Source organism: Terrapene carolina, unplaced genomic scaffold (assembly GCF_002925995.2).
Source record: "Terrapene carolina triunguis isolate 2854851 unplaced genomic scaffold, T_m_triunguis-2.0 Scaffold42, whole genome shotgun sequence".
Taxonomy (NCBI): domain Eukaryota; kingdom Metazoa; phylum Chordata; order Testudines; family Emydidae; genus Terrapene; species Terrapene triunguis.
The window spans coordinates 42969799-42995526 of NW_020664393.1; the positions used below are offsets into that span (position 1 = coordinate 42969799).

General features: G+C 38.5%; 2 protein-coding genes across 2 annotated transcripts in view; one reads left to right on the plus strand and one right to left on the minus strand.

The window, feature by feature from the left end:
* The window catches only part of MCPH1 (microcephalin 1), a 226286-nt gene that overhangs the window by 43524 nt on the left and 157034 nt on the right, over positions 1–25728 (minus strand). The gene's annotated exons all lie outside the window — the stretch shown is intronic.
* ANGPT2 (angiopoietin 2) overlaps positions 12458–25728 on the plus strand; it is a 71289-nt gene continuing 58018 nt past the window's right edge. The window contains exon 1 of the mRNA XM_024223328.3: positions 12458–12832. Coding sequence (XP_024079096.1) covers positions 12545–12832 — 288 coding nt within the window. The 5' untranslated portion in view covers positions 12458–12544. The remainder of the gene's footprint in view (positions 12833–25728) is intronic.

A 25728-nucleotide genomic window follows, 5' to 3' on the forward strand; every position in this document is an offset into this window, starting at 1 on the left:
GCAGCTTTAATACCAGAAATGGTAGACCTTCAGTTTTGTATCTCATCTGAAACATGGCACCTCAACTCCATCCATGTTGGTGTGTACACATGTGCTGAGGAATTGCTTCAATACTGTTTCCGAGAAAACAGTGCCAGTTTCCAAAATCACTATCACTTCATCCAGCACTTCGCCTGATGCTGCTTAGATAAGAGATCTGAAAGGATCATGGAAAAACGTGGTTTTGGCCATCTAAAATTTGTTTTACATAAAAAAAGAATTTCCTTTTAACTATTTATAATGTGCTCCATTTTATGGTCATCGGTGCCTTCTTGTACTTGTATTATAGGAACAGATAAATCACTAGGACATATTAATGGAGAAGAAATGGTAATAGTGGCATTTCTTCTCCCCAGGTGGGAACATGCAAGGGGTTGATTAGTTTTAATGCAATGTTTCACCTCCTCTCCTCCTAGTTACTAACACATTGCTGTTATTCTGTTTCAGTTCACCACACCCCAGGGGAATGCTCACAGCCAATTTTAAGAGAAATTCTGAAAAAAAGTCAATGTTTCTATTTACATTAGACCTGGGAAGGCCTCTCATTCCTAATGCTCTTACCTTTAAAAAAATAAGCATAAAATCTTACATTTTGGCCCTAACCTTATTTGGAAATCTTTGTAATACATATTTGTTTATTTCCTTGTTTGTAAGCCAATAATGATGATGATAGTAATCATTAGCTGCTGCTATAGAGCTAGAAGGGCACATGCAAGAGCTCAGGTTTTTTTGTTTTTTTTTTTTAATGAGTCACCTGACCATGTTCTTTAGTAGAGAGGAAGACAAAGAATCATCTTTAGAGAAGACAAGTCTAATTTACAGTGGCTCTACTCATTACAAATGTGTAGCCAAATATACCGCAACAAGTAAACCTCTCTCTGCAAATATTCTGCTTGCACTCTTAAAAAAAGGTTAACACGTGTACTGTACTTTTTTCTTGAGGGAAACAGATGTCAGGAACTAGGTACCTTACTGCTGCCATAAATGTCCTCTCCCTGAAACCTTTGTTTATTCCTCTTGCACAATTTCTCACTTCCTTTTCATTCTCTCTTTGACATAAATTTTTCTTTGAGTTCAGAATCTTAAGTTGAAATAACATGTTCTTGGGAAGTAAGACATGCTGTTAATAAGTATACCATTATTAGACAAGCAAGTCTATCACTAACATATGAATGGCTGTGGAGCAGAGGAGAGGCTTAAATCAGGAGGACTAAGGGTGTTTGGAAGGCTGGATTACTGTCTAATGCCTAAAACTTTTTTTAAAAGGCATTGCTTTAAACAAGTTATTAAGCACAATGAACTTTTTTCTTTAAGCATAGCTGTTTTCCTATTTTCCAACAGCATTCAGGACTCTTTCATATTCAACTGATTTTATACTTGACCTCCTCCGTGCCCACCCCCCCCAATAAAAATAAAAAAAAAGACAAAATCCCACAGGACAGGCAACTGGGAATCAAGGGACATTTTTCTTTGAGGATAGGGGAGATCAGAGCATATTCTACTTAGAGAGGAAGCAACCAGTCAAAGGTTAATTTAGGAAGGAATGGGGTCACAGGGCATTTGAAGAGATTAAGAGAAAAAAGCAGGTGAGAGGCTCCAGTTTTGGACACAGAGAAGAAAGTTGAGAGAACTGGTAGGTGAGGTCCCATGGGAAGAAAATCTGAGGTATAAGGGAATTCAGGAGGAGTCAGTGTTTCTCAAGGAGACAATATTAAAGGCACAATTGCAAACTATCCCAATGCAAAGAAGGAAGGAGGGAAGTGTCTAATATCCACCAGGAGCAAGTTAATGACCTGAAAATCAAAAAGCACGCCTCTGATAAGTGGAAACATGGATGATTTGCAATGGAGGAGTAAAAAAGAATACCACAAGCACGTAGGGACAAAATTAGAAAGACTGAGGCACAAAATGAGTTACACCTAGCAAAGGACATAAAAGGCAATAAGAGGAGATTCTTTAAATACATTAGAAGCAAGAAAAAGATGAAAGAACGTGGAGGCCCTCTACTTAGCGGGGAAGGAGAGCTAATAACTGATGATATGAAGAAGCTGAGGTGTTTAATGCCTATTCTGCTTCAGTCTAGGGAACCTAAGGAACTAGCTGAAGCAATCCTGGAACGATTAGCAATTATCTTCGAGAACTCAAGGAGGATGGGCGAGGTCCCAGAGGACTGGAGAAGGGTAAGTATAGTACCTATCATTAAAAAGGGAACAAAGAGGACCTGTGGTATTATAGACCAGTAAGCCTAACTTCAATACCTGGAAAGATACTGAACAAATTATTACACAATACATTTTTAAGCACTTAGATGATACCAGGGTTATAAGGAATAGCCAGCCTGGATCTATCAAGAAAAAACTATGCCAAAGCAATCCAGTTTCCTTCTTTGACAATGTTATTGGCCTGGTGGATGGGGCGGAGGGGAGAGCAGTAGACCTGATATATTTTGATTTTAGTAAGGCATTTGAAGGTAACACATGACACTCTAATAGGCAATTTAGGTAGTCTAGATGAAATTTCTATAAAGTGGATGCACAACTGATTGAAAGGCCATACTCAAAGAGTAGTTATCAATGGTTTGCTGTCAAATTTGGAGGGCATATCTAGTAAGGTCTGCAGGGGTCAGTCCTGGGTCTGGTACTATTCAATATTTTCATTAATGAGTTGTTTATCTTATTTAATGTTATTTCAACTTGACTGGAGAGTATGCTTGTAAAATTTGCAGATGACACCACGCTGGGAGAGGTTGCAAGCACTTTGGAAGACAGGATTAGAACTGAAAATGACCTTGACAAATTAGAGAATTGGACTAAAAACAATATGAAATGTAATAAATACAAGTGAAAAGTACTATTTTTAAGGAGGAAAAATCAAACATACAGTTACAAAATAAGGAATAATTGGCTAAGTGATAGTAATGCTGAAAAGGATCTGGGGGTTGCAGTGTATCACAAACAATGAGTTAATGTGATGCAGTTGCACAAAAGGCTAATATCATTCTGGGGTATATTAACAGGAATGTTGTATTTAAGACATTAGAGTGGGACAGTTACCTCTCCTCAGCACTGTTGAGACCGCAGCTGGAATACTGTGTCCAATTCTGGGTGCCAGACTTTGGGAAAGATATGAATAAATGTAATAAGGAAATACAAAGTATGCTGGAAATGGGGATAATTGAAGAGTCAGACAGTCCTTGGGCCTCACTAGTTGTTATGGTTCCTAAGAAGGATAGGAATACAAGGTTGTGTGTTGATTACAGAAAACTTAATACTGTCACAGTACCTGATGCATATCCCATGCTCAGAATTGATGGCACGTTAGATACTTTAGGCCAGGGGAAATATCTAATTACTCTAAACCTCATGAAGGGATACTAGCAAATCCCTTTAGACAGCGAAGTACAGAAAAATAATCCACTTTCATTACTGATTTGGGATTTTATGAGTTGAATGTGTTGCCTTTTGATTAATGTAGGAGCCACCTTTCAAAGGCTCTTTAATGAAGTGTTAAAGAGTTACAAGACTTTGCACAGGCTTATATTGACAACATTGCAATATTTAGCAATTCTTGGTCAGATCATAAAAACCACTTGAGAATAGTGCTGACAAGACTCAGAGATGCGGGTCTCACTGTAAAAGTGTCAAAACCTGGAGGAGCCAAAAGGTCTTTTTTTGGTAGGGTAGGTGGTGACCAAATTTCTCCTGATCCCTTGAAAGTACAAATCTATTGTTAACTGGCCTTTCCCCCAAACTAAAAAGCAAGGCAAACCTTTCACAGGCTTGGCTACCTATTACCGCTTATTTGTACATGGCTTCAGTGCCATCACACAAGTTGGTGTGTGTACACTATTCCCTTGGGGACAGCAGACGGTATTTCAGATGAGAGTGTTCAGTGGAGAAGGGGCTGGACATGACAGAGGAATGCTTCAAAGGGGCTCAGGGATTGGGGTGCACCTATTGTTAACCTGCACGGCAAAGTTAGGGCTGACAGTACCCAGAAGAGAGTGCTTGGAAGGCTAACTGGCTAGTGGTGTCAGCAGTCTGACACCCAGGGTACGTCTTCACTACCCGCCGTATCGGCGGGTAGCAATCGATTTATCCGGGATCGATATATCGCTCACCATCGACTCCGGAACTCCACCAGAGCAAGTGGCGGTAGCGCAGTCGACGGGGGAGCCGCGGCCGTCGATCCCGCGCCGTCTGGACCCCAGGTAATTCAATCCAAGATACTTCGACTTCAGCTACGCTATTCGCGTAGCTGAAGTTGCGTATCTTGGATCGATCCCCCCCGCCCTCCAGTGTAGACCAGCCCCCAGTTAAACAGAAACAAGTCTCTCATGTGCTGGAGGCACAGTCCTGGATACCCTGAGAACCATCACAGTCGGGCAAGTAGTAATGGGCTTAATCTGCAGCAAGAGAGATTTTACGTTAGATGTTAGGAAAATCCTTTTTACTATAAAGGGTAGTTAAATTCTGGAATAGGCTTTCAGGGGAGGTTGTGGAATCCCCATAATTGGAGGTTTTTAAGAACCAATTGCACAAACACCCTCAGGGATGGTCTAAATTTACTTGGTTCTGCCTCATTGCAGAGGGCTGGAATTGATGACCTCTCGAGGTCCCCTCCAGCACTATGATTTTATGAAGGAAGAAGACTGTGAAGGTCTTCGAAAAACTCAGTAGGATTCTGTCTGAAGAGGGAGAGTAAAATGTGGCAACAAATAAATGTCAGGTACTGAGGACATGAGTCACTCAGATGAATCGAGACCAAAGAGTGATTTTGTTACTCTCTTTTGTAACTAATGCTCCATGGCATTACACCAATACAATATGACCAATTTGAGACTGGCACAATATACATTTCTAAATAAATAATTTTCCAGAATAAATGTATTTGAAAAAAATTACTTCTTATTTATATGCTTAACAAAAAGAGGCAGGCTGCAGTAAACTTAAAGTTATTCAGAATGTCTTGGCTTTTTAAAATAAGCTCATTGTTTTGCACAATAAGTTTAGCAAATTTCATAGGAAATACATCACATACAAGTACATCCTACATTGATAAGCTTGGATAATAAGATGATGGGCATGGTATAAAAACCTAGATAAACAAACTGATAGGAAGTTACTGCTTACTTCAGAAAGGATTTAGAGTTGGCTTGATTTAACTATGGGTCACGAAGAAAATACATTCATTAATTTCAGCTCATTGCAACAAAATATTTGGCATTCCTTTCTCTTAGGGGGAAAAAATAAGACTGCAGACTAGATGGCATGATTATCAGTGGACTAGTTAGTATTCAAAACCCAATTACTGTTTTTAATTTTGTGATTTTATTAATATTGTCCTTGTTTGCATTTGTTTCTGAGAAACATTCAAAAAAAGGAAGGAAAGAAAATATTTTGGAGTCATCAAATGAAATTATTATAGACTAATAATATTAAAAGGACCCAAGAATCAAAGATGAGGTCCTAGCAGAAAAGTATCAAAATGGCTAAAATTCAGGTACCAGCAATCTACAAAAAGGTTTTTATGATTTTAAAATTTATTACAAGATTTCAGATCTCTTATTTGCATCTAGAACTTTATTCTGAAGTTTAATTCTCTCATATTACAACAATTCTTTAAATTATTCAGGAATGTTAAATATTACTATAATAGTGAATCAAATAGCACTTGTGCCTCATCATCATAGCCTGGTTTCTTATTCTGTCCCTCAGATTTAGTCTCACGGCAAAAACTTGAATTAAAAAAAGCATTAAAATGACAATTCACTCTCCTACAAAATTAACAACCTTAAAATGAGATGGAGGCAAAAATCTGCAAATATAGACTAAGACAGAATCAACATTTTCTTATATTACTTCACAAACTTTTAAGCTTCCTTTAGTATCAAAGATCTCACAGAAGTGCCTCTCTACTTGCCTGTCAAACAGAAGCTGTGCAGCTGTATATAAAATGATAATTGGAAAGATAATATTAGTGGTCTTGCTTTTAATGCAGTGTACTCATATAGTGTAAGAAATAAAAACAGAACTGGTAGAGTAAGGGAAATTACTGTTTCCCAAGAAAGGAAATTGCCTGAAGCACATCTGGCAAAAAGGTTTAAATGCTTAATTTTGGCAAAATATACATTTCACTCCTTTTTATAAGGTGAGTTCTGTAAAGTGAATGGCTTTTTTTTAAAGGGGGAAATATCTAATTTTTACTTTAAATATACTGGGCAGTATTTGCTATTTTATGTCAAACACTATATACACTTAACTAAAAGGCAATCAGGAAATTGCAGACTAAGCATCACAATTTCAGTTTGGATAATACATTGCACTGTACATTCAAACAGGCCCCTCCATCTATAAAGCACCACCAAAGGGAGATGACCATAACAAAAGTATTGAAAGGCAACTACAACTAATATGAACTATAATAAACCTTTTATTGAATTTTGTACTGAAATATACAAAACCCTGTGCCAAGTTATTCAGAATCCTCCTACTTTAATATGTCTGACAAACTTACAATGGGATGTTTCCTCTCACTGTTGATAGGATGCAGATCAGCCTGTCATTCAGCAGTTGTGGAATAAGCCCTGCCCTCCAAGTGAGAAGCCAGACATGTTCCAACTCCTCAGAGATACAGTAAGAATGCGGCATTCAGAATTTCTCCTCCTCACCGGAACTTTTGAGGACAAAAATTTCTTTAAACTTTCCTTACATTTCACACTAATTTTCCAAATTCAGCTTCTTCCCATTTCCATTCCCCTTGAGCTATGGCTAGTTTGGCTTTGCAGGAGATAATTACTTTGGAGGCACAACTTTCCCTCCTCTGCTGGGAAAGCTGCTCCCAAATGGATGACAAGAGCAAACCATGTTCAAAAAGATGCGCCAAATGCAGCAACTTTTCCAACATAGGGTTTGTCATAACTATAAAGGGAAGGGTGGCAGCTCTCCTGTGTACAGAGACTCCAAATCCTTTTACCTGTAAAGGGTTAAGAAGCTCGGGTAACCTGGCTGACACCTGACCCAACGGACCAATAAGGGGACAAGATACTTTCAAATCTTGGGGGGGGGAAAGGCTTTTGTGTGTACCCTTTGTTTAAGGGGTTGTTTGCTCTTGGGACTGAGAGGGACCAGACATCAATCCAGGTTCTCCCCATCTTTCTAAACAAGTCTCTCCTATTTCAAACTTGTAAGTAAAAAGCCAGGCAAGGCGTCTTAGATTTACTTTGTTTTCTCAACTTGTAAATGTACCTTTTACCAGAGTGTTTATCTTTGTTTGCTGTACTTTGAACCTAAGACAGAGGGGGGTCCTCTGAGCTCTTTAAGTTTGATTACCCTGTAAAGTTATTTTCCATACTGATTTTACAGAGATGATTTTTACCTTTTTCTTTAATTAAAAGCCTTCTTTTTAAGAACCTGATTGATCTCTCTTTGTTTTAAGATCCAAGGGGGTTTGGATCTGATTCACCAGGAGTTGGTGAAAGGAAGGAGGGGGGAAGGGTCAATTTCTCCTTGTTTAAGATCCAGGGAGTGTGGATCTGTATTCACCAGGGAATTGGTGAAGGTCTCTCAAGGCTACCCAGGGAAGGGAATTAGCTTTGGGATGGTGGCAGCGGACCAGAACTAAGCTGGTAGTTAAGCTTAGGAGTCCTCATGCAGGCCCCTACATTTGTACCCTAAAGTTCAAAGTGGGGATACAGCCTTGACAGGGTTAAAGAGCAGTTATGCTCATTTTGTTGGCAGGGTGCCTCACTTTCAGCTTCCTACACATGGTGGGAAAAGCTAAGATCCCTGCAGCAAAGTAGAGAGTAAGTTGAGACAGATGTCGAGGCAGCAAAGTCCTCACTGATATACCTGAGGGGGACATTCAACTCACTTCACCACCAGACAGCGTGTATCAGACAGTAAAGAAGAGCAGTCTCTCCCTGAGCAGGAGCACTAAACTAATCCTCCACACACAGAAGGTTAGTCACAGCAGTGCACCTAGCCACAGATCTCAGAAGAGGCTGCTGTGAAGCTATTGACTTGCCCACTGCTTCCACATGGGTTCCAGCCAGCATTCCTGGAGAAAGATTTCCGTACTCTCCACACTACTCCCGAATGCCACTGCCGCAATTAGGAGCCACACATTCAACAGAAATGCTAAATTGGTTGATCTTTCCAACATTCAAACCACTTGATTTCTTTCCTGTGGAGGTCCAAGCTATATCAAGCATTATTAGCCAGGGTCCTCTACTCCAATCTTGCTCTTGGCCCCTCTACCCTCAAACAGCCTCTCAGAGTCACACTCCTGCAGTTCCCAACACAGAAGCAGGCTCAATCCTCAAAAGCCAGGGCTCCAGTGTGATGGTTCTCAGGGTACCCATAACTGTGATTCATCTTGTTACTTCCTTGACTTCAGTGAGAGAGAGATTTGCTTGTGTTTAACTGTCAGCGCCCTAACATCACCAGCCTGTTAGCCACCCAACCACTCTCAACTGGGCTGTGCCAGCCCTTACTTTGCCTTGAAAGAAATAGGTGTAACCCCAGTCCCTGAGCTCATTTGAAGCATTCCCCTGTGGTGTCTAGCCCTTTATCCCCTGAACACTCACAGAAATACCAGGTCTGCTGTCCCCAAGGGAACATATACACACCAGCTTGTATGATTTAACTCAGAATCAGCAACACCTTTCCTAATATCAGAGCACAGATATATTTATAGCGAAAACAAGGATAAAATTTATTACCAAAAGATTCATGATTCAAGATATTGTGAGTAAGAATAATAGGGGGAAAAAAGGTTACCGTTTAAAACAAACTCATAGCACGTTTTCTAGAGACTAAACTTAACAGGCTAATCTCATGTCTAAAGATGTTTATCTCACCAAAGCCTTTTGCAGCATCTTCAACCAAGGCTGGTTGTGATCCCATTTTCATGAATGTAAACGCACTGCCTGTTTACCTTCTAAGTGGAGGAACAGTGGGTGTTTTCTTTACTTTATACTTGCATCCAAAAAGTTCAGTCTGTACTGAGACAGTATCACCCCATTGTTTGTTTTTCCTGTGTGCTCTTCCCTAGTGACTCTACACGTCTCTGCTGATTTTGTAATGCTTAATTTATATGCTGACAGAGAGAGAGGTGAATAAACATCTTTTGTCTGACAGAAAAGCTGTTATCTCTGCCATAATACAGACTTTATAACTTCATTTTCAATATATATACATAACTCCTAGATAGTATCTGTACATACATTTCATAACAATATTAATGACCAGTGTGATGCTGGCTTTCAGTTAAGACCTCACATGACATTCTTTGGTGAACCAGAATCCGAATATTCTTGTAACCCTCTTGCCAGTTGGCATTGAGTGGTTGCTTGATCACATCCAGTCCCTTCTCAAAAACCCAGATGAACTGAAGTGCAAATATGTTCTCAGTGACTTAGTCGACCAGTGTGTGGAGGGATGAATGCATCATCCTTAGTAAATCAGAGCTGCCATCTCATAAGAGTTTTTCCAGATCAAGAGCTACTTTATAAATCCTCTCAGGAAAGGGTTCTTGGCCCCTCCTTGTCTGACAACTTCTCAAAGTCCCAGTCTCCTTGAGATAAAGGTGGCAGCACAGCTCTAGCAATCAAGAAGAAAACCTTTAACAGATCACACTGGTCAATGTTATCTTCCACTTCATTGTCGAACTGAAGCATGAAAACACACATAGGTCCCACCAAAAAGTGTAAGAAAAGTAAGAGAAATCTTCCAAGTATTCCTCACTAAGAAAAAGGAAACTTTCAGCACTGGAGCATGAAACAGAGGCAGAACCTCATGCAAGATATTTTCCTCTTCAGTATTTTTAAACTAAGTTATCAAGGGTTGTAAGTGCTTTGGAGAATACTTCCAGGGGAGAAGCCAGTCTAAGTAAAAATCTAAGTAAAAATGTGAAGTAAAAATCCCTTAAAAACGTAAAGGAAGATCTGCATCCAACTTAATTCAACTTTAATAATGCGAATGACCCAATTAATCTAATTTTGTCTGGTTAGACATCAAGAAATTTAAAAAAAATCTAAGAGAACAAATGTGATTGTGCAGACTCCCTGAAGGTTGCCACGAGTAATATAAAAATATATGGAGATATACCTATCTCCTAGAACTGGAAGGGACCCCAAAAAGTCATTGAGTCCAGCCCCCTGCCTTCACTAGCAGGACCAAGTACTGATTTTGCCCCAGCTCCCTAAGTGGCCCCCTCAAGGATTGAACTCACAACCCTGGGTTTAGCAGGCCAATGCTCAAATCACTGAGCTATCCCTCCCCCCAAGTAGTCTGATTCCTTGAAAAATAAACTATTGTACAAACAGAAGGATATTTTTGTTCAAAGAAACAGATAGAAAAGTAGAAACTTCTCTTCAGAGTTTTGTGGCTGCATCAACAAGTTTCAGGGTATCTGCCACATTTATTAGTTTTGGTAGAGCAACACCAAGCTGGACATATAATCTATGCATTCTCTTTATTTGCCAAAAACAAATGTTTCACTACTAGATTTATTTTACAGCAAATATCCTTCACCCATGTCTTTAGCTTCAGACAAACACCTCAATGAACTGGAATCCAAAGCACGGTTGCCGGCAAACAAATACTCCCCAGAAAGCAAATTTGACACATTTGTTTTATATCTCATACAGCTGAAACTTAAATCAAGCACATTTTGTCCACTTTGGGGTTCTCCAGAAGTAAACTTTTTGGGTTGTCTTTAGATAAGGCAGTCACAAAAACATAAGGTGGAGTAAGAAATCTCAACCATCCAATGAGCAACACAGCAGAGAGCCTAATTCCTACAACTGGCTTTCACAGCCTTTATACCGTTTCCATATCATTGAAAGTAAAACAGTGTTAATGTGCTTTGGCAGAGAAAGATATATAGGGAAACATGTAATGATGCTTCTTATGATATATATTGCTTGTCCTATGGATAAATAGGGGACTTTGGTCTCCAGTGCGTATTATTTTGGAATCTTCTTTAGCACAACATTCACATAAAATTAAAAACAATATTTAAGAAGAGGAGTCCAGTCTCTGTGTCCAGATCCAGGGAATTATAGGGCAATTTCTCCTCAAGAATCAGTTCCCCAGCATGATGGTTTCCAGAGCATATTTTCTACAGCAGACAATTTATTTTTCCAAGATTTTATTGGAATCAAACTCCTTCCTGGTCTTTCTTAGCTGTTTAGTAGTCTCATGCTTTTTGAAGTTAGCTGATCATTGCAGGACACAGAGTAATCCCTCTCCTCCCCAAGTACAGCCCTGCACTATTAAATATTGCTTCATGATGTATTTTTCTTCACCTTCCACCACCACTATTGACCACAACCAGGTGTGTGATATTAGGCCAGTATGATCGAATATAGCAAATTCTATACTTCCATGTCATTTATTGACGAATTCCTACTGCTATTCTGTTTGAAACATTATCCCCTTTTGCCCAGCTGGGTGACTTTTGATTTATGAATATTTTTAAAATGAACATAATTTAAAATAGCCAGTTAATATACATGACTAACATTTAAAAAACTGTTTATAAGCTTTGCTATTCACTTTTTACATGATTTACATAAATCATTCTATTCTAATTACAGTATAATTTATTTATGCACAATATGTTCAGTTGAAGGTTCAATTCTTAAAAAAAGAGCATTATTTCTTTCTGAAAGGGTAAGCTGAAGCCTACTTTTGTATGATTAGAAAAGTGTCTTCCTCCTTAGTTATACAAACTATTAAACATAAGCCAAGCAATGCTTGGCTGAGACACATTTCAAAAGAATTTTTCTTTAAGAGGAACAAACAAACAAAGGAAATTGTGTGTGAATATTTTAAAATGATCACAACAAAAAATTTACAAGCTCACACTGAAAACATAGTTGGAGGCTATAAAGAACTGATGTCTAGGAAATTCTTAATTAGAGTTGTGCTTAAGAAATTCACAGGGGTCCTGTAATGGATCAGTTTTTCAAGAGATTTAGTGCAGCATACCATACAGCATTCAGCAGTGTGCTCTGATCTTTCTGCTGCCTTGCAAGTGACCCCCCCTACAGGAAGATAACGGATAAGCCAGGAGGGAGGAGCAGTTTAGCTACACATGTCTGGCTACTCTTATCAACTTATCATATAAGGAAAGGAAAGTGATTGATTCAGATACCGAAGCTGTAAAATCTTGCCAAAAGACAAGCAGAAGAAAACATTAAAGCTTATTTTAAAAAACGAACACAGAACTTGCAGCTGAGACAGGACTGTTTCTCTATTTGCATCTGACAGTTTAGGGCACAGCCGGAGAGAAGACAGCACTTTTTTTTTTACCAAGTTTGCAACGGGAAAGTAAAAAAAAAAAAAAAAAAAAAAGCCCTCATTCAGAGTACTTTACACATGCCAGTAAAGCACTGAATTTCAGGGCAGGTCAACTAGATAATCTGGACTCTTGTTAATCATACTGAAAATAAAATACTTCAGTATTTTAGATTTGCTGGGTTATCATAGCAATTAAAATGTGGCTGGCTGTTTACTTTATTTTGAGCTGTAATCTTGTTTTAGCTTCAGGGTATAGCTCCTTTCGTAAAAGCATGGAGACTATCGGCAAGAAGCAGTATCAGGTTCAGCATGGGTCATGCAGCTATACCTTTCTATTGCCTGAGATGGACAACTGCCGCTCTTCTTCTAGCTCTTATGTGTCTAATGCAGTGCAGAGGGATGCACCACTTGATTATGATGATTCAGTACAAAGACTGCAACTACTTGAAAACATCATGGAAAACAACACTCAGTGGCTAATGAAGGTAAGACAATATTATTTCTATTCTAAACACAGGGTATGACTTACAGTAATAATGTTTATATACTTTTACTAATGCTTCTTTTTCTACTTCTGTAAGTCTCTAATTTCACAAAATTGTCACCAAACTATGTATTTCCTAGGCTAAGTTTGCAAATTAAGAGGTTCAATCAAAAGCTCATTTTGAAGCCAGGGATCATTATACCACAAGTAGAAGGAGAGAGCTGCATTATTCTGCAGAACACGTATGCTGTTTAGCTTGCAAGCAACTCAAATTTAATGACAACAGTTACTAGCAGTTATATATACTGGCTTCAGGCATATATGTGAAAAGTCATACATGAAACAGTAACAGTAATAGGAAAAACTTGATCAGCTAGTTATTTACAAACAACTGACAGCGGCTAGCTTATCTCATCTCTATTTAAAAGTGCCTACAGTTTATTTACATGGAATCATTTTCAGCACATTGTACAGAGATTTAAGTATGAGACTCAAGATTAGCAAGAATTCTGTGTCTAAATCTACAAATGCTACTTTGAATATCTCCAGGGACTGATTTGTAGTGAAATTAACCTAGGGAAATGACAATTTCAAGAAAGCTCCGCTAACTAAAGTCCTTTGAATCCTGCAACTCTTCCACTCAAATACAGAGTTTACAAAGGAAAAAGCAGAAACAAAATGTTGTCTACTAGTAAAGAAAGTCTCTGTCCTCATAATTCCTACAAAACAACCTGTTATAATTGAGGGAATACATTGTGTGCGTGCACACACAGATGCACATGTACACACATACCCCAAACAAGGCAATATTTATATATTTCTACATGAATAACGGAAAGGCAATTAAATAATTCACTGATAAACATTATTAATGTTAACAGAGGATACAATTACATTCAATTCCACACAAACAAGTTACATTTTTACAGAAACTAATTCGGACATTCCCAAAATATTAAACAGTATGTTAAATTTTGACTTAAGCTTGAGTTACACCAGCAGACGTAACATTTTAATCTTAGTACAGGAAGAATAGTTTAGTTGCACAGTATAGCTCTGATCCTTAATCTATTTCACACTAGTATGCCTATATTCTAAGCAAAAAGTATTATGATGCTTTAACATAATCACCATAATATAATGCTGCAAATACTTCTCTTCATATGCTTCAATGACAGCATAAAAATGGTTCTGAATTGTAAACAAAAGTATAAAATAGCTCATTACTAGTCCAGTATGTTAGTGACTTTCTTAAATATAAACAAACTTTTTTCTTTATTTTAACATGTGTAATGAATTATCACTATAAAATATTATTTTCTCATTAGGATTCACTTCCTCCCAGCAGGTACACAGTTACACAGTATGATGTATCCTGTGAAACCAGCTAAGTGTATTTGCATATGTAAAACACAACAGCCATATTTTCAAGATATAAAGCAATGTGTACTTTCATATATGAAAGTTGGCCTTGGACTCTGTCCATAATTTGGAAACTTGGATGATTCTATGCAGGCCCCTAAATCACAAGCCTTCTTTTAGGGGTTTAAGGTGCTTAATATTTTAGGCATCCGAGTTTGCAAATTACATCTTAAATATCTAGCCATTAACTACTCTTTTGCTTTAACTTCCTATTTCATAAGAAAAAATATTTCCCTCCGTACATTCATATTTATTAATTTAGCAATATTTCCCATTGCAGTGTTAAACACCAAAAGTAACAGATGTGCAATGCAAGATAAAAATATACAAAGTAAAACAGTCTAATCTATTCAGTTGATAAGCCATTTCATAAAATAAATATTAAAGGCGCACAGAAGAATTCTGTGCTAAATGCCAGTTATTACAATATTGCATTTGCTTAATTAAGTGACATCAGGTAAAGCAAAAACCTGTAAGATAATTCTATCACTCTTAGTCAAACTACTCTTTTTCCTGTCAATCTCTAAAAAAGAATAGGTAAGCAAATCCAACACTGAGAATTCAAAAGGTAGGTTTTTTTGTTTGTTTTGTTTTTTGTTTTTAAAAGAGGACATAAATTGAAGTATTTCTTTGAGTTCTGCAAATGTTTCCATAGTAGCACACTGCTGATTTAGAACTGTTTTTTCTACATTTAGCAGCTAAACATCCTGTAGAATGACTTACTGTTTACCTTTTCATTGCTTTAACACCTGCTCTTTATGTTTTCTGTTATATCTACAAAGAGCACCTCAGAAAGTCAACTTCTGTTGAGACTCACTTTGCTAGTCCCACCTGGTCTAAGGGAATGTGAAAAGCAAACAGTAAGCCTTAAAGTGCTTAACCTACCTTACTTGCTGTTTTTTCATTCTATCACATACCATACTACATGCTACTTCATTAATATTTCAGATTATTAATGAAAACTCTAATGATCAATTAGAATTTTAAATCATATCAAAAGTTTAATAGAACACGGACAGAAAATTGTAACAAATTCACGGCAATTTCTTCTTCTTTAGCAATTACATTGAACTTGAGAAAGGTATTAAGTCTTTTGTTCTTCTAAAAAATTATTTATTCAGGAAAGCATAGTTGAGACATGGCATCTTTTCATTTCTGAAGTGAAATTAAAATGATCTCAAATTGTCTCACAAGCGTCTAACGTAAATTAACTTTACAGGCTTTGTTCCAAGTGTATTGCACATCCTAAAACAATTTCACATTTCCCCTTTAATACATTAACCAAAGGAAATGTTATGTTTCTGAATGAACACTGGACTGTATGAATGGAACAGCCTGGGAAACGTACACTGTATCTGGTTAACAGACAAACACAATGGGAAGACAATTAGTTGCACAGGACTGTTTTTGTTTTGTGTAAATAAGAGGAGAATTTGGCCTATAATTGCCACACATTGTGTCTTATTTCATGATACCATATTCTTTGGTGAGAACCATGCTAATAACTTATGTTATCACTGTAAATACATCTTAACCATTTTAAGTGATTTATAAACAGAGATACCTTTCTGATAACTGATGTTGATCATTAAATTAGAATGAAACTGTGAATAAAGAATCAGATACCATCAAGCATCTAGCAATAGCCAAAAACTAGTTCTACAGTGGAAGGCAAAAAAGCCATAATGCACCTAACACAACTATGCAATACTACACATTAATGGTATGTCTACACAGCAAAGAAAAACCAGCAACTGGCCCGTGCTAGCTGACTTGGGTTCACAGGGTTCGGGCTGCAAGGCTGTTTCATTACTGTGTAGACTTCTGGGCTCAGGCTGGAGCCTCGACTCTAGGACCCTGTAGGGTCCTAGAGCAATGAAACAGCCCCACAGCCTGAGCCCTGTGAGCCAGAGCTGGCTGGCAAGGGCCAGTCACAGGTTTTTCTTTGCTGTATAGACATACCCAAAGGGAGCGATCCTTCTGGACATCCCCCATCCCAAAGGATCAGTTTACCTATTATAATATGGCATTTGTTTATCCTATTTGTTTTGAAATGGGTGCATGGGGAGCCAAATAACCATGTGTACATTTCAACTTTAAACCAGTTCAGGGGAAGAAGGTGGGGACAATTAAGATACACCACTAAAGTTTTAAATGTCCAGGCTTATGCAGTAGTTACTATTCCTATTATGGAATTAGTCAGTTAATGTTTTGTATTTTGCAGTATCCAACAGATGATTCTGACTCTCAAATCTAAGGACTACATTCCTTTCCTAAGTAACGCATCTGTTTTCACTTACACGTTTCCATCTACCAGTTACATATTTGTTAAGTAGAAGAGTACTGGCAGGACACAAAAAGAAAATACCTTTTTTCCCCCAGTTTGAGACATCAGCAGTGTATGTTTTGGGGCAAATTTTCCAAGCAACGATGCAATTTATTAATGTAAGTCATGTAGATAAATCCCAGAAAAATGTTTTTAATTTGCATTCCCCCACAAGCTTAAAGCAAAGGCTAATGTCATTATTCTACAATTGCAAAATTCCAATTTTCAAGATGAAACAAGAATGAAACTGTACGGCAAGATGAAACCAGCCAAACAGTAGCAGAATGTTTCTTGTGCAATTCTACAATTCAAAAATGAGACTGAGGATTTACCATCTGGCTCATGTTGTGCATCAACTAGTATCGCAATTTAGGCATATGGATAGTTGGAGCAGCAGGTGGGGGCTTTCCCAATTCATTCCCAACTGAGATTTTTTCGGTTAAACTGCCCTTCTTCTTTCAAGTGCACATGTAGTAGCCAACCCTGGAGATGACTGAGCAGACAGTTTCCAGGACTAATGTCTCACTAAGATGCCTGCTTGCATACCCACTTCACACATTCCATCCCGAGCCTGCCCTTGGAGTCTGAGCGCATAATCTCCATAAAGTTCCCATAGCCTTACATGCAGAGACCTTTAAAAACTGGGTTTCTTTTTCAAAAGTACAATTATCTTACCACTGGTCCTCCTTTTGCATTTTTTTTTTAAACATGTATGCAACTATGCAACAGACGCATTAGTATCTATTTCTTTATAAAACTTACAGAGCAAAATAATCAGCAGCACTCATGTGATTACTACTTACTGAAAACTCCTTTGCCCCAACTATAAACAAGTACTTTGTCAGCATTGAGCTCTGTATAAGACAGACAACGGGGTCCATTCACAATCCACAATTCTAAACATTAATACTCTCAAGAGCTATACATATTATATATTATTTAGTATTACAGTATTTGGGGTTTTGAAAAGTTCACTGCATTTTTCCTTATTTGATTCACAACCACTCCTCACAGTAAATCATCACTGCTCAGTGAAGAGCGCAGAATACATGCATTTTATTTGACAAGTTTTGCCACACCTTTTATACAACAGCCTCATGCCACATTTATTGCTTTATTTTTTAATAGCTTTGGCTGAAAGCCAGTATAGGGTGCAATGAAATGCTACTTTCTGCATCATAGCCACATTATAGAATTGGACATATACAAGGAGATAATGTGATTTAGAAGATACAGTCTCTGGATTAGTGTCAGGGTCTGCAACATTGGTGAATAACTTAACCTCTAGAGAAGGGATCATGAGAGTAAAACACCGCATAGCCCCATCAGCTCAAATAAAATCTGAATCAGCACCAAAGCTGTCAGATCAGCCCCTTCTGGCTGAGCGGGGGAAAAAAAAAAAGAATTGAGGGAAAGAGAGAAAACCCTTCACAGGAGGTGCTAATTTGTCAACATTGCTAATTAAATTATTGTGGCTGGCATTGCTGCTTCACCCTGGCCTGGCATGCTAGAGCAGCAGAACAATTCCAAAACCATAGGTTTGAGGGAAGGGAAAGAAGATCGACAAAATGGGGAATGGAGTGTGTCCTATGCTTGTGTTAGGTGCCTGGTGGGATACCTGGTGACTAGGGATTCCTAGGTGACTTTGCAATACAAATGCATCAGATGACACCTGTAAGTCCCTCATGATAATTAATTAATACCGGAAATAAAAAGTGAATAAAAGCAGCACCAGAGAATTTGACAGAAAATGTCACAAAAAAGCTACAAAGTGTAATCATGTCAAATGAAATTTTGCTTTTTAAAAGTCTGTTTTAATCCCTAAAACCATCTGCTTTAGCAGTATGGAAACTATACTGTTAAATTTTACAGTAGAATGATTTAAGCTGATGCTCCTTCCTGCCAAATTGCTTGTCAATTTGGAAAATTATTGATCAACTTGGCTTTCATTTTAATAGACTTATCTCACCCTGTGAAGGTATTTCCAGAGTACAAGAGAAAATAATCACATGTGCTCTTTAAGACAGGATGGAATGCTCTATTTGGTGCATCTCAAGTGCCTTACACTCCAAATAAACCACACAGTGTTCAAGAGCACTTCAGATTACAAAATCCAGATCCATATTTTGTATCGAGATTCCACACCTAAATGGTTCTGCAAACACTCACAGTGTCAGTATTCAAATTGCCCAAGAAAACATGTCATATGCCATTGACTCCCTTCTTTAACAGCTTGCTTTCTGCATTTTCACCACATCAAACCATAAACATATTACTCCAAATGCTTTTTGTCTTCATCTGCCTGTATAGCATGGCTAAGCTCCAAATTAGGATACTGACAACAGATTTGAGTCAAACTGCATCCAGCAACTAGCATGGACAGGAATTAGTCTAGAGTTCTCTGACAGTGAATAGACTCCCCCGCCCCCCTAGAATTTATAGAATGTTGATTCTAGTATACTACTTAGGAATTATTATGTATTGATTTGGGAAGTCTATGAGGCTACAGGAGCTCTGTCTCGACACTGCTCCAAAAAGCCTCCAAATGTTTGTTAGCTTATTCCAAGGACTTCCAGCCCTACTGGGGCTATAACCAAGACTCCCTATCCTCAGTCATCTTCCTTTTCCCCAAAGACCTTGACTTTCTCTTACTTGCGCTCTCCTTTACAAGAGGCCTGGAAATGAGATATCCCTCCCCTAGATGGGTGACAGTTGAAGAATATCTAAAAGGTGCTGGTGATTCAGCAGTTGGCCTACTTCTTTCCAGACCAATGGACTTCAGAGATTCCTGCTGAAACCAAGTAATGTGAAATATCCTACTGTGACACCATCCCTTGATACCCTAGTGAAAATCATACCTTACAGTTGTAGGTTTCATATCATGTGCAGCTTGAGTACTGAACAGAATTAGAGATTATAGAGTACCCTTCACTCACATCATCTCAACTATGTATTGTTGACTTTATAACACAAATGAAATTTTACAATGTCCTGCTGAACAGCAAAGGCAGCCTTATTCATCTGAAATTTCCTAGAAAGGAAAGCCTGTAGAACACATTGCAACAGCTGTCTCTAGTGCAACAACAGGAATTCTTGAACAGGCGTATCTATTTATTTATTATTTATATTTTTAGACTTTGAAGCATCTAATGTTAGCCCACTCATTGGGATAATGAAAACTGACAAGTATACTAAAAAAGCACAAAATGAAACTTTCATGACCTGGATAATTAAATTTGAGCCCAAAGTTAGCATATAAAACATGATGTCCCAATCATCTTCATTGTCCACTTACCAATACCAGAATAAACAATTTTATATGTATTTTCTGTAATTTGTAAATTTATTTGGCTTTTTAGGACTATATGCTAGAACTTTTAGGAGAAGATGAAAATGTCAATTCTTTGGAGTAGGAAAAAGTGTTGCTTTTTATAATGAGGATTAGTACCTTCAAATCCCTAGCTTAAAATGGCTGAAAACAAAAACAAACCAGCCCAAAACAGAGATGTGAAAGCCATCACTTAAATAATTTCCAGAGTTTTATCTTCCATCTCAAGAACCATCCAGGTTAGTGGTTGAGGTTACAATTCCTCAGGAATCAGTTGCTTGAGAGAGTTTACTGATATATTGTGCTCAGGCTAAAGAATAATGGGGGAACATATTCCCCATAGATGTTTTACTTTCAACAGCAACATTCTGTTAATTGAGATCAATTGTTTGGTAAAGAACCATTTTTTCTCCCACTTCATTTCAGTCACAACAAAGACTGGTCATCTTCTGGACACTTAGTTCAAATTTGTTCAGTTTTGTAATCAAATACAGTATAAAGCATCCTCTTAAGTGGCACTAATCAGTCAAGTAACAGTAACCTCTATTTCTTGCATTTTTAAAATATAAACCAACACACAATGTGGCATAATTGGCAATATCTGTCCTGGAAGAAATCAGTGCTAGAATGCCAAGAATGCACAGGTCAAGACTGAGATGCATTGGCATAGCTGTGCAGTACATTTTTTACATTTTCCTACATTGTATCAGTGGGTAACCTGTGCAATCAGTCTCAGTTTAATGTGCAAGAAAACTTCCCCAATGCAGCTTCATGAGTTTAAAGAAACAATTCCCTTGTTGGTTTCTGCTTGATCCCTTCAGAAATGTAAGCTAATTAAATACATCTACAAGGCATTTCCTAAAATAGAGCAAGTCAAACTCAGCTCTAGGTAAACCCCAGACTCGCCTCCTTAGACCCAATTTGCACAGCTGGATAAAGCAGGCAAAAGGTCACAGAGTTTTAGATGAACAGTCAATGACAATATACCCAAACTTAAGACATATATATCTGAATGAAAGTGACACAGATGACTTCAATGGAGCTTGCTTGCATGAGGGCTGACTTTGGCCCACGGTATCTATCCCTGCATTTTCACTTCTGTTTCACACACCTCCTCAGCCTCCATCCTGTCCATCCTCAACTTTTATTTTATAATCAGATACAAATAAAAGGATATCATCATGACTCTCTCTTGAGCCTTTAACAACCAAGCTTTTTGAAAGATTCTCTACACAAAATGAAACATGGTACAAATTCCAAAAGGACATCTAAGGTTAATAATGAGATACTTAGAAGGGCATGTCATCCACAACACAATATAAACAATGTGGCCTCATTTGAAAGTACTAACCATTGCACATATAAGGATTATGAGACCATTAAACAGCAAAAGATGTAAAAATACTACTGGTTGCCGAACAAGGGGACAAAGCTTAAGACTGTGCTTCAACAAGGGTCTTGTTACTAGATTGCTGCATTTTTCTTTTGAAGCTTTTTAAAAAAAATTAATATCCCAGGAAGACAATAGAATAGTACATTAGAACAGTGGGTCCCAAGCACTGTCATATTGTAGAGCAACTGTTAATAGTGAGGCCATCTCATGAAGCACCTCCATTTTCATCCATCCAATCACTCTGATATGCACAAATCACAAAGGCCACTCCACCTTCCTCCAGCACACGAGAGAGCACTCTTTCTCAGTTCCCCATCCAATCCATTTCCTTTCATATAAAATTAATTCTCCATCCTCCTTTCACTTAACAATAATTTTTCCAAATGAATTTCCCCACCAACTTTGCAATCAATTCTCACCAGCCTCAAGCAAATAAAAAAACTTACATGGCCTGTTCATGTCCCGTTCTTTTCTAGTGCTTGGGCCCCTTTATTTCCTCCTCTAACTCTTTCTGGGTCCAGCTTCCCAGCCCAGCCTCCCTCTTCCCCACTTCCCCTGTTATTCAGGACTCCCAACCCAGGCTCCTTTCTCCTCAGTCCCTACTATTTAAACTCCCTTACCTCTCCATCCCTCTTCTTCTGGGTCCTCAGCCTAGTCCCTTCTTTCCTCTCCAGGCCAATTTACCCTAAAGCAAGGGTTCTCATAACAATTTTTTGGTGGCCTCAGAGTGCAGCCACCAACCCCTGCTGGTGGCCGCTCTGACAATTTTTCCAAGCCCAAACCCTGCCACCCCAGACTGAAGCCCAGAGCTGGAGCCCAGGACTGAAGCCCACTGAGCACACACACTGACCCCATGTGTCTGCAGAGGCACCGCTCAGAGCCCCTAGGAGGCTGTGTGGTGCAAGGCGCTGATCTGCTGATGGTGCCAGCAAACACCAAGGTAGCCAGGAGCAACAACTGGGCATTGCAGAGAGGGAGGGGCCACTACTTTCTTTCCCTCCCCACATATCTCTGCCCAGGAGGCTGTCTTTGCCACAGAAAAATCCCCTGGTGGCTGCATGCGGCCATGATGGTCACATTTGAGAAATGCTGCCCTAAAGAATTGATGACCTGGGTCCTCCGGTGACCTCCTCCAGCAATGGCACTCTCTTTGGCAGTGTCCCCCACCCGAGGATGTTTTTTGAGGGAACACTACTTCCTGCAGTCTCTCTCCTCAGTGAAGATTGTTCCCAATGACTCCCCCAGGGCCCCAGATCTTGGCAGCAGCTCCTGCAGGTGGCGGCAGCTTCATCCCATGGTAGCTCCTGTCCTGATAGTTGCCTCTTCATTTCTCAGTATATGTGGTGGGAGCTTCCCTTGGCCTGCTGCCAGTGGCAATGGCTTCCACTTTATCCAGAGAGTGGCTGCTCTTGATTCTGGGAAGTGTGGAGGAGGCAGCTTCATTTACAGAGTAGTGGCAGATCTGGCTCCTGGCTTTCAGGAGTCCTCGCTGGAGTTGTACACAAGAGGCAACACTATTATATGACCGCCCTGCTTTCTGTGGACCATCAGTGATCCAGAGATCAAAGTTTGGAAGGAAGACACTGAAGATGACAAATGCAGGGGTTTTGTGTGGGTGCCTTTTTAACAAAATAAATAAGGACAATCAACTCGAAAGCAGCAGCCTATTGAGGTGGGAAGTCTTTTTAATTAAAGTGATAACATTTATAAATAATTTCCATCGAGCGTCAATGTTAAACACAGAACTAGGCAGTACTCCCATCATTAGCATTTGCAGTGTCGTGTTTTAAGAGGTATTACATGTCACCTATAGGAGGACTTTAATCTTCTTCCAGATATTTGAATTTCTTAGTTCTTAGGCAGATAGCATTCTAGCTGTTTTTCAGGTTGGAATACTTTGAAAGCTCCTACTGTGCAGAGGGAACAATAAAAGGAAAGGAGTAAAAAAAACCCACCACTTGGCAAACAAACATATTAAGTTGCAAAGTATTCAGCTTGTGTACTTTGTAGTAGGGTGGTCTTACAAGGTCCTTCCCCGATAAATTTTTCTGAAAGACCTACTATTTAGTGCAATCTGGTCCACTTAAAGGTCAAACATTTTCTCTTCAGAAGTACTGTTAGGAGCCTCAGGGATGTCATCTCTGACAGGTTTGTTTTAGTACTATCCAGAGAGGTTAACTCCATATGGGGCAGGTAAATCCTTCCCACCTTTCCTTCTGTTTGGTGGTGAAATTTTAACAAGAGGCTCCCAGGACCCGCTAAAAAACATCAACAAGGGAAACAACCTAGAGGGAGTTACTACAATCTGTAAAGAAAAATCTCTGCAATTAATAACTTGAAAAAAAAATTTGACACTGGGAGGAACATTACAATGTATATTGTTAGCAATAAAATGTAATCCACTAAAAGTCAACATCAGCAAACGACAGTGTATGCACTGGTTCAAAATACTACACGTTCAAAACCATGCCTGTCTTCATCTTAAAAAAAGTAAGTGGCTGATTTTCACAGGAAGTTTCTTCAGAAAGAGGAGGTTTATTTTATAAAATGTTATTGACTTGGAGTCAAAGGTGTTCCAGAGTTTAATGAATATTGTGAATGTTTTCAGTGCTTCCTCTCTGTAAGTCTGGAAAATGCCAATAATTCTGCATCTAACGGGTTCACACTAAAAGGTACGCTAAGAACACACTCTTGAAATGAGACACACCCAAATTTTATAACCAACAAGAGGGACTAATTGTGTTCTCCAGCTTCCTAACTCATTTGATCTCTGAACTCCAAATCATTCTTTCTTCTGGTGTGGGTGCAAAGTAAGATTACTGCTTCCCTGAAAAGCTGTACTGTAGAATATTAGAGGAAATTGTGAATGCCTAGCATTTCCACTACTAGCACATTTTGAAAGAAGGTTTTTACTTTTTACCTCCTAAAATAATTCAGTTATAATAGGTCAACCCATGTCATGAGACATTTGTAAAACAGGGTATCTTCTCAAAGGAGAAGTTTATAACAGACGTGGATGTGGGAACTAAAGTACAATAAAAAGGTAATGAGAGAGCTTAATCCCAAGTAGCTCCACTAACTTCCTAAAAACTTCATGATTTTAGTAAATTAGTTGGACAATGCCTGAGCATCCCTGGTGATAAGTACCACTAATGAAGCAAGCCACCTATAGTCTATTTGTTCTATCCAGTTCACTATCCTGCTGAAAACAGACTAAGCAAGTAGCAAAGGATTACTTCACATCTTGAATACTGGCAGTTTATTCAGACCGTATGCTCTTCAGGGCAGGAACACATCCTTATACCTGTCTGCAAAAGGTCCAAGCTCATTGTTGGTGCTGTACAAATATTACTAATACTGACAAGGCAAAGGTGTTAGATACCCCACATCCTCTCCTGAAAAGTTAGAATATTTAATGAACGTTTGGCCTGACACAAATCTTGAATAAAAAATTAAGTAATGTGTGGCAAAGTTACTTATATACTTTGTAAACGAGGAGTCCTAACTCTAAATAGCTTAAAGTGGTGTGGATGAACCCATTCATTATGTTCACACAAGACTTTTTATACACATTCCAGTGAATAGCAGGAGCACCACTAACTCACTGTCTTCCTGGCTTCATTGCTACTGAACTTCGGCAAAATGCCATTAATGACTCAGACATTTATTTATTTATTTGTCCTTTATTTTTAGACTAATGGGAACTTTATGAATTCCTTCCCTGCCTTCTAAGAGCAAATGCCACTTAGCTTTGATCCTGAAAAACAGTGTTTTAGAATAAAAGCTCAGGTAATTTCATCTATTTCTGATTATATAATAGGTTGTGGGGTTTTTTTGCTTTTATTCATATATTTACATATTGGGTTTTATACAGAAAGTGATTTAAACTATTACAATGTTTTCTAGCATGCACGTATTTGCCAAGAATATTTAAAGAAATCCCAAGCATAGAAATTAAAATAGATATGAGTCTATTTTCATTTACAGTCTAGCACATACTAAAGAAAAAATATACATCCACCCCAATGTTAAGTATCTTCAAGGATATAGAATACCTTCATTCTCTTTTAAATGGCAAACTATTTAGGAAAAAAATATGATTTGCATATGTGAGATTACAAATTGCAATATTTGGAATTGTGAAGAGATTTTGGATATCTTGAGACCTGAAAATCCCTCTCTACCTAATGTGTACTCTTGTGCTTTTTCACAATAGTCATTTGGGTCATAATATTTGCAGTTAGCTCAAAATATGTAAGGGAAAATATTCATATCATGCTGCAAAATCTATTAGTATTGAGAAGTTCCACATAAACCACTGTGCTTTCAGATGAAACTATATCTCTTGAGATGGTTAGGGTTACCATATGTGGAGTGTCCCAAAAGAGGACACTCCACGGGGCCCCGGCCCCGCCCCCCGCCCCGCCC